The following is a 10,467-nucleotide window of genomic DNA, read 5'->3' on the forward strand; positions in this document are numbered from 1 at the left end:
AAAAAATAAATTTTTACAGACTTTTATTTCCTTTAGTCATTGAGCATGTGGTGAAAATCGGGAAATATTTTCAAAAATATATCTTTTAAGTTTTTAATCAGTTTAACACACTGGTTATGAGATAAAATTATAATAAACTTTCTAAAGATGTAAATAATTTTTACTTCTTAAACAGTTTTCAAATCTTAAGCAATTTAAACAAATATAACTATTTATTTAAAAATGAATCATTCAAAAAAGAAATAATCCGATTGGTTTGTTTGAATTTTTGACCTAAATTGTACAAAACCGCAAATTCAAAATGAGACAGACAGTTATATAGATAACAAACTTCATATTTCTTCAAAATAAAAGGCATATTTTTACTTAGTCATCAAAACTTACTGAACTGTGAAAATCTTGTTTTTGAATTAAATAAAAATGAAAAAAAAAACTTATTATTTTTTGTGCGATTCGCGTCAATTATGATTTTATTAACAGCATGGCTTTGAAGGTTATCACCGTCATGGAAATTAAATCTAATTTTACACCAGACAATTACAGTGGGATTTATCAAAGATAAAAATCTTTATTCACTCGTTTTTAATACAAGTTACCCTATTGAAGTAGATTTTACTGTCATTTTCATACCCACTTATATAGCTACATTGTGACTATGTATCTTTTATCAAGTAAACAAAATATATCAAAGTTTCTTAATCTTATATATTGACGGACACAATGAAATCACCTCAGATATTGGTTAAACACGATATAGAGAATAATAGGTTGGTGCCGTAGATTGAGAAAGTTTATCTGGCGAGGCGGAGGAATTTATTGGGTGAGCCGAAGGCGAACCCAATAAATTCCGGAGCAGAGCCAGATATACTTTCTCCATCCACGGCACCAATCTATTATTCTATTTATCCTGTCACCGTTTTTTTAAAGAATTTTATTAGGCAAACAACCTTTAATCACACTATCGGAAATGTTTCTATATAAACAAAGAAGGCCCTAATTTTTCTACACCAATGCACTCGCCGTTCTTATTATCTCCCCGTGTATTTTCACATTGAGGGCGCCATTTTGTTTGAAAAATGTGATAAATAAAAACAATTTTTTTGTCGAATTTTGTTGTGAAAAACTATATCTAGAATGAAAGAAAATGGTCTAACTAAGAAAATGAATTCGAATACCAATATCTTTTATTCAGTCGTTAACGCTGTACAGACGTTTAAAGTATTGTTTACGTGACGTCACAATGTAGCGCCAAACAGCACGTGCAAAACAATCAAATCAAGTACGCTATTCTAAAATGTCGCAAACAGTTAAGTTTTACATTTATATCACTTTAAATAATTTTTATTTCGCTTGAAAAATTATAGAGTGAAATAAAATAAACAAACAAAGTTTTATCAACGTTTCCAAAATTCGTTATTCTACACACAGAAGATTTAACGGCAGCTTTTATATTTTTTCTTGAAAAGTAGTCCGGCAAACATGCATACCACGTGATCAAGTGCCGTAGATCATTAAAAATATACGGCACCTTGTTATCGGGCCGAAATTGAGACAAGTGACAGGATAAAATTAAAACCTCTTACGGTATAGAAAATTTCAGTCAACTGAGACAAACTATCAAGCAATTCATTATGCTCATAACATTGGCAGATTTCTTTGTTGATATCAAATGTTACATTTGAAATTTTTTTAGGAAATTTGAAAGGAAAAAAAAAAAGAAACTGTTCATAATTATTCACTTGCTTTTTGGCAAGAGAGACAAGAATCCATAACAATTTTGCATATTCAAATACAGCCACTAAATAAACAATTTGCTAACAAAATGGCAGCTCCAATTCACCAACACAATCTGTTTGACTTTTAAATACAGGTATACCCATCATAATCTATTTGACAATTACATATCTACGCAGATTCCCCTTTTTGGGATAAAAACTAATGTATCTGATTCATTCATTTTGTTATGGTATTTTTTATCTTATTTTTGGTTAAAGGCTGGAAACAAAATTTATATTTGGTTTTAAAAAACCTTTCAAAAAATACAGCCAAAGTATATTTTTCGTTCATAAAAATACGAGCCTAGTACATTTTTCTTTCATAAAAATACAGGCCAGGATATGATTTTATTGTGAGGCAGACCTTTGTTACAATAACAGTCAAACCTGTAATAAAGACCATCTCTGAATAAAGATCACCCTGTAAATTAAGGCCACTCTGTGACAACTCTTTATTTACTATAAAGAACAATGTTATCCCCAAATAAAGACCACTTGTTTATAGAGGACATATGAGCCGCGTTTCGACATACCAACGTTATGCGTTAGCGACCAGCATGGATCCAAACCAGCCTGCGCATCCGCGCAGTCTGATCAGGATCCATGCTGTTCGCTTACAAACCATATTTTAAGTAGAGAAACTGATAGCGAACAGCATGGATCCTGATCAGACTGCACGGATGCGCAGGCTGGTCTGGATCCATGCTGGTCACACACGCACTATGTTGGTTTTGTCATGATGCGGCTCATATCTGTTTTCTCCCTTGGATGGCCTCTGTAAACAGGTTTGACTGTTGTATGGATATTTTCTATAATTTGTGCCCAAAACCTTAAGAAACTGTAACAAAACAATACAGAACTGTCAGTCAGAGTTTATACACTACCTATGCTGTTTTAACCAAAATAATTAAGTCAATATGAACTTTATCAAAATCACAGTTGCCAATATTAATTGACTTAAATGTCAGCATTAAATACTCCAGAGTGCAATTAAACTTACCATAAACTGACATGCATTCAATACCAACAGGTGTTTCTCTTTCATGAGACCTTTTCTAAATGCACTACTTTAGTTATTTGTTTATTTATTTAAAACATTAGCAGATCTTCTTTATATATTTACTAGCAGTAAAACAAGGCATTCCAAATGCAAAATTTTTTTAATAAAATTTCCCAATTTCAAGGTTTAATTGCAAAACAGTTCTAAGTCCTTCTTTTTTCATGTAAGTTAATGCAGTTTAACAGTCAACCCTCAAATTGTCAGTCATTGTCTGCAATAAAAATATTGTTGATTTTCTTTGAAAAAGTATTTACGTTCTAAAGGGAATCCTTACTAATTACTTATGCAAGGAAATATGAATACAAAGTCTACCAATAGAAGATATTCTTTTTATTCATTATATAATTATGCTGCACTAGGGTTCAATTAAAGTTACACTAAAATTCTAAATGTGTACTTTTAAGACCCTTTTCCCCAATTTCTAACAATGATCTTGGTATTCCTAAACTGTTGGAAAATAAAGCCTGGCAAGTGACAAGTTAAAGATCAGGAAATAAGTAAAAATGTTTTGTCACATAATAAGAGCCGTGTCACGACAAAACCAACATAGTGAATTTGCCACCAGCATGGATCCAGACCAGCCTGCACATCCGCGCAGTCTGATCAGGATCCATGCTGTTCGCTATCAGTTTCTCTACTTGTAATAGAGTTGGTAAGCGAACAGACTGCGCGGAGGCAATCAAAGTTCTAGTTCAGCAAAAATAAAAAATTACTATATCAGATATCTTAACTCTTTAAACCATTCTCCTAGCTGCTAAATTTTCTAAATGGGACTTCCAGTTCCATTTTTGGGACTATAACTGCTCATTATCAAATTTTGGGATATCAAGATGAAAGTTAGTAAGCCAACAGCATAAAGCCTGGTCAGACTACACAAGCTTTCACTCTGTCATGGCCCTGTACTGGTGGCAATGGCTCATCATGACTTTTTGTCCGGCAGATTACAATGGGTTAAAGTTTTTTTTTTAAAAATGTTGTACATATTTAATCATGTACAATGCTTATATGAGATTCTCGAAATGCACAATGCAATATATTATAAAAAATTATATTTATTAGATTGAATTTACAAGTACGCGTTTTCTCGGAGAAAACAAAAATGACAAACAAATACATTTAAAACAAGAAAATAAAATGCATATCTCTAAAAAGAGTGACAAATTCATTCTGTATATGTATAATGCCTGGATAGACTTCATTCTATAAATTGAAGTATCTATTTTACATCTTTGTACTTCAAAGTCATTTTGTACCATATCCATTTATCACACCAAATCTATACATTCAATTGCAAGGGCCTGACATTTCACCAACGACTGAAAACAAGTAAGGCTGTGCCCCTCTTATCACGGCAATAAGCGTCTTGTCACATGGATCATTGACTTAAACACTTGTATCACCTTGATCATTGAAAAGTCTGATCACTATTAAACTTCAAAGGAGTGATAACATCTGACACATGCTCAATACAAGAGAGAAAAAAACTTTTCCCCCCTATAAAATGGTATCAAATGATGAAGTTGCAATTTTATAAAGCTACCTGATGTCCTTGAAATTTTAATTTCAAATTAATGGAATTTAAACAAGGATATACATGTAATAAAACTTATTACAAAATCATATGTTAAATTTATATATTTCTTTATCATCATCTTTATAAATATTCAACTTTAAGTGCCTTAGTTGATCAATGTAAGATTTTCAAACTTTATGATGCTTCTAGGATTTTGGACTCTCCTATTATATCAATTTGCTCGCTACATGTAAATACTGTAAATTTTTATTACAAAAACTGGCACATTTTATTTTTATATATAAACCATATAAGCTGACCTTTATCATTAAAAAACATGCTGTAAAATAAATACTTTTAAAACCTTTTTTCAATATAATTATTAATTGATCATTATGTTCAAAATAAAAGCATTATTGCCGTTTTCAAAACTAATAATAAAATTACGAGAATGACCGACATAGAGCTCCCAATAGTTTGCGTCCTAACAATAGATCTATTGTGACAAACAGTGAATGGCCACAGGTTAGACAAGTTTGTAAACAACCGTTGCAATATAACAAAGCTAATTAGTACAATAACGGGGAGCTAATATCGTTGACATCTTTCCAAAAATAATGGATATTATTTTAGGTGTCAAACAAAACTAGCAGGCCGTATAAACTACGTCTTACTCAATCAACAGACTGTACTTGAAGAGATTTAATCGTAATCCACTATCGTTCATAAAACAAACAAATGTTGATCCTTTTTGTTGTCTGCAACACAAGATCTTCTGAATGTCATAGTTTTTCTGCACACAAAAAATACCCTTGATATGTTTAAACAGGAAACAATTAACCAGGTGGCTTTTACAGAAATATTTTCATGCCTTCATTTTCAACAAATTTTATGATACTTCATTCATTCTATTTATTAGAATAATGTATTACTATTATAAAGGAAAATAATTAAAAAAAATAAATTTTAGAAAAAAAAAAACATAACAAGAAACAAAATAACAAAACATAATTATTAACAATGTTTTTTCCTATTACAATGCTATGGATTTTGTAAACCACTATTTGGGTATCTTATTTAATTAATTTATTTTGCGATGTTCAATTCAGGGCTAAATTGACCTTAATATGAAGTTAATTTCCATTATTAATTATAATGGTTAGTAAAGGAATATACATGTACAAGTGAACTTTGATTCTCATTCCTTTGATCATTCCAATTTGCAGTTTTCCCAGGTTACACCCCAAATTAGCAATTTAAGCAATAATTTTTCCCAAAATCAATAGGCTAAGGCCTCTTCCCAATCAAGTGAAAAAAAACCAAAAAACTTACAAAATGTAAAACTATAAAACCTTTACAAAAACCTATTGATTACCTCTAAAGGCTGTTGACTTAATTACCTTCTTTTGGACCACAAATCAATAGAATTGATGTATTAAAAACAGGTAAAACCCATTGAAGTATGTCTAAATTGCAATATGTTACCACATGGTGGCACTTTATTACTATGAAGAAGCTTGTTTAGCTCAGAAATCAATATCTTACACCCAAGATCTAGTTTTTTTATATAAAAGAATAGCAATAATCTATACTGCTGTTTGCTTTATTTTTGCTTTATTTAATAATGCTGAACGAAGGACATGAGGCATTGTAATAAGAGAAAAAAAAAGGTTTTAGTACATCATGCAAATTACAATATATCTTTAATGAAAACAACGCTCTCCTACACATATTTTAATTTATATTTCATTTTATTTTTGTTGCACGTGAAGATCATGCACTGCCTCTCACATTCCATCAGGGGTTCCTCTCTCTTAACTGGGAAGAGGCCTTTAAGCTCCTTTGATTTTGGGAAAAATTGTCACTCAAATTGCAGGTTTGGGAAAGTAAAATGCTAGTGTATCTATGTATGAATTTTTTGGAACAATGCAAGTTTTTTAAAGGAAATTTCTAATGGGAAGGCCTTTTTAAAATGCCTGTGTTAACTTATATAATGTGAAAAACCTGTGACTGTTTTCTATTTATTTTTTAAGTTTCACTGGAATTTCCAAAAATGCTTTCTGAGTTTATAATTATTGTCTAGACAATTTAATTACAGACTATGTTAAGCTTTGGCCTCTAAGTGTACCCTTCACCATGGTGGCAGGAGTCCCAGTCTGCATATGATATATTGTCTTAATATAGTGAAATTTTGTGCAAACTTATTTCAAAATCCTTAACTGGATAAAAAAGTACAAAAAATACTCCTCCATCAGCCTATGTTGACCTTTGATCTCCAAATCTGACATTGATCTTGCAGGCAAAGGTTAGGTGTTCAAATGTATGACATGTCACTTTATTATCATATGGTAAACATTTGTGCAAAGTTACATGTAATTCAAAACCCTTTGATGAGTTGAAAAGTTGTGAGTTGAACACAAAAAATTGAGGACCTACAACAGACCATGATCAGCTTTTAATTGACCTCTGAGTGTATAAACATTGACTTGGAGGTACAGTCAATGCTAAAGTCAAAATTTTTTTCCCGCCACAAGGACTGGGATCCTTAGATTTATTTCCGGCCCTGATGATTTTTTCCCGGCCCGGACTCTGAAAGGTATTTTTTGTAGGGGTGGGGGAGGGATGTTGCCATAATTATAAACAAAAATATTAAGAAAATATGAATTATCAGACTTAGCTATCAGATACTATGAAAAAAATATACAAAAACATAATACATGTATATAAAACTTTAGTTTAATTCACAAGAAAACGATACATCTTTCAAAGGTTGGAGACAAAATATGTTTTGGTAAGGAAATTGTCCAAGACAAAATGGTGGCTTACATTACTTAGCAAAAACTGGTTGTATCTTGCGGTGATTTTGGTTATCTGGGTCTGTGAATACAAGCAAAAATGAAAAAAAAAAAAAGATCGATCTTGGAAGTTTTGCATATTTCAGAAGGCCAAAAATTTTCAAACTGGCTGAAATTTTATTCGGACATGAGGAGTGACTGTATAGAAATTTATCTCGGCCCTCCTGATTTTTAGGGGATACGGACGAAAGCCCCTCCGGACGAAAGCCCCCCCTTCTAAAAATGACAAGGTGGACAAAAGCCCCCCCATGAAATTTCCACATAGGACATAAGCCCCCCCCCCCATAAAAAAGTAAAGGTAGGACAAAAGCCCCCCCATGGTCCATCAAATTTACATATAGTGTATACCTTAAGTGTAATTAATGACTGTATTTTGTAGTATTTATCACCATATTTCTACTGCGTTACTAACACAGTAAGGGCTATTTATGCATATTTTGACCTCTTTTTGGTAATTTACGTGTATTTTAAGTGCCGATTGTAATGTGTCAAGTAATTTCTTTGTTCATTTCACAATATTTTACCTTTAAATACATTTTCAAAATTTTCATGAAAATTAGGATGAATCTGGAGGCGTGCTGCTTTAATGTTTATTATTAATGTATATATTGAAGTGATAACAAAGTATGATAACAGATGAAATAATGCATGCATGTAATACTGAATTCATAGCTTTTCATATACACAACAAGCGTCAGAAGAGTAGTAATCACTTTTGTAAAGGGATCAAATTAATATCCTTAACACTATGTCACCTACATTTGATGTCCATACATATTTTTTATTCACATAAAAAACACAACTTTAATACATGCATGCTTAAAAATATTACAAACATGAAGATGAAGAGCACATGGATGAAAAAAACACTCTTTATTGATAAATTATTCTCACAGTCTCTGCTACAGTTCAGTTTCAGAAAATGTTCACTTTTAGTTGAGTCTGATACATTGTGACATGGCACAAAATCAAAAAGGCAGATATTATTTCATTTACACTAAATGTAAATGTGATGGACCATGGGGGGGGGGGCTTTTGTCCTACCTTTACTTTTTTAGAGGGGGGCTTTTGTCCTATGTGGAAAATTCATGGGGGGGCTTTTGTCCACCTTGTCATTTTTAGAAGGGGGGGGGCTTTCGTCCTTTGATTTTTAGTTGGCAAGGTCCGAGGACCGACAGACTTTCGCACAGACTGGAGGTAGGGTATGGGTGTTGCTAATGACTCAGGGTCTTTACATGGTGAGCATTTGTGCCAAGTTATTTCAGAATCCTTTTATGAATGGTTGTGATATGGACAAAATACAAAGTGTGATGGACGGACGGACAAACAGAACCCATTACCATATATCCCCCTTTTTTCTTTGAAAAGAAAACATTGGTGACAATAACTACAAATTATTTTTATAATGAAGATTTACTATTTAAAAACAATATTTAAAGAACTAGAGTCAGAGAGTTTTAAGACTTTGATCAAACATTTACAGGGAATGAGTAAGACTTTAAAGTTAGTTACATAACATTAGTTTGTGTTGATACAATTATACCATAGTGTCTGACACTATCAGAAGTGTCTGGATTTTTTCAGTATTAAATGTTTTGAAAATTTACATTCAATTACCTATATGTAACCCAACTAACCAGTTTGCTGAATAACTAACCAGTAATTACCAACATTTCTGTAAGTGACTTGTCCCACAGTCTGTGCGGACAAGTGAGATTTTCCAGGAATTTAATTCTAAGAATATCATACAAACAAGTAAAGAAATGCTCCTGGTAAAACAAACAAGTAAGTCAAAATCAGATTTTACCAGCCCTGCTGAAAATGACCTTACCATAGATTTCATGCTTCTTCTGATCAGAAAGTTTGGAATCACTGTGTACTGTGTGTAATTTTCCTCTGTGACCAGGTGGGGATATCTGCTGATCCTTTTGCCAGTTTTTCAGCTCATTCATTATACGTCCATTCATATCTTTAGGAGGCAGGACTGGAGCAGCATCAGATTCTCTTTCCTGAGGTCTACGGTATGGAGGTGGGCGATCTGGTCTAGATACAGGCACATCACTAAAATTAACTTCCTTTGGTCTTTGTAACTCTGCAAGAGCACTTTTAGGTCTATATGGTATTTTAGTGTGTTCCTTTCTAACCTGGTTTCCATCTGTACTATGTCTTGGATGGAATGAGGATGGTCTCACATTCTGATTTCTATCATCAGTTATTCGTGAATGTTCTGGTTTAACATGAGTTTTCACTGCAGCCTGCTGGGTTTGGTCCCGAGTATAAATCTGATTCCTCAACTCAATGTTCTGTGACTGTAAAACATTATTTGGTCGAACAGTAGCTGTATTTGATCCAGAGGTATTTGAACTTATCACCTGACTGCCCATTTTGGGACGGGTTCTTTGCCCGCTGTACACACTCTGATTTGGCAAGATTCTATCAGCCCGCATTCTTTCAGTTGGTACAATGTTCTCATAGTCTGGTGGTTGTGCAGGCCTTAAATTTTCTGTTTGCAAATTTACATTCCCTGCCCCTGGCCCTTGCTTGTGGGTATTTTGTTGAGGAATTTCACGTCTCCTTTGACTAGTATCTTGCTTAAAATTTGCACCAGTGTTCTTCAACAGAGATAATTTTAAACCAGTTACAAAATTCTCGAAGGTAAGTCTCCCATTTCTTGGTGCCACTTTCCTGAGAGTGTCAATAACTCCGCTAGGTAATCCTGAAACTCCTTCCTCATGCCAACGACTTTCAATGTCGCGTAAACGAACATAACCTGTTCGCTCTTCGTCTAATATATCGAATAGAATCCTCAAAGATGTCACGAACTGTTTTGGGAGTCCATCAGTAGACGAGGACGAGCCATTCACGCCAATGCTTGTCATTTTCGTTTTGTCGCTTTTTGTTTACAATCCATCAGCCGCATCGTCCAAACTATGAATGAACCGGAAGGATTTTTCCCATACTTTTTAGAAACGACAATTTGATTGGTCGAACTGAAAGTAAAAAATACAAATCGGACACAAATGTTTAAACGAATTAATCAAGCATTTTGCTTTTATTTATCCAATTCTTTACTTAAATAAAGTTTTACTTAGAAAGTGAATAAAAACAAATAGTATGGCAATTAAAACTTCTCATCATATGAAAATCCTGGTGGACGTAGTCAAAATAATTTTTCGTTTACAAAAAATTGTTAACCTAGATTATTCGTGTGCGGTATGTCTTAATACCAAATATGAGTGATATCCGCGGATATCACTATAAATA

At 33.0% G+C, this 10,467-nt stretch overlaps 1 protein-coding gene across 1 annotated transcript; it reads right to left on the minus strand.

Annotated features, from left to right (window-relative positions):
• Nucleotides 1-9,034: 9,034 nt before the first annotated feature.
• LOC132738350 (uncharacterized) lies at nucleotides 9,035-10,265 on the minus strand (the record flags this gene model as incomplete). Its single annotated transcript, XM_060725833.1, is given in 1 exon segment — nucleotides 9,035-10,265. A coding segment is annotated over 1 exon segment (1,048 nt), but the record flags the coding sequence as incomplete, so codon positions are not given.
• Nucleotides 10,266-10,467: the final 202 nt, after the last annotated feature.

This window comes from Ruditapes philippinarum, unplaced genomic scaffold (genome assembly GCF_026571515.1).
Source record: "Ruditapes philippinarum isolate M1 unplaced genomic scaffold, ASM2657151v2 ctg11999_1_1_1_1, whole genome shotgun sequence".
NCBI lineage: Eukaryota > Metazoa > Mollusca > Bivalvia > Venerida > Veneridae > Ruditapes > Ruditapes philippinarum.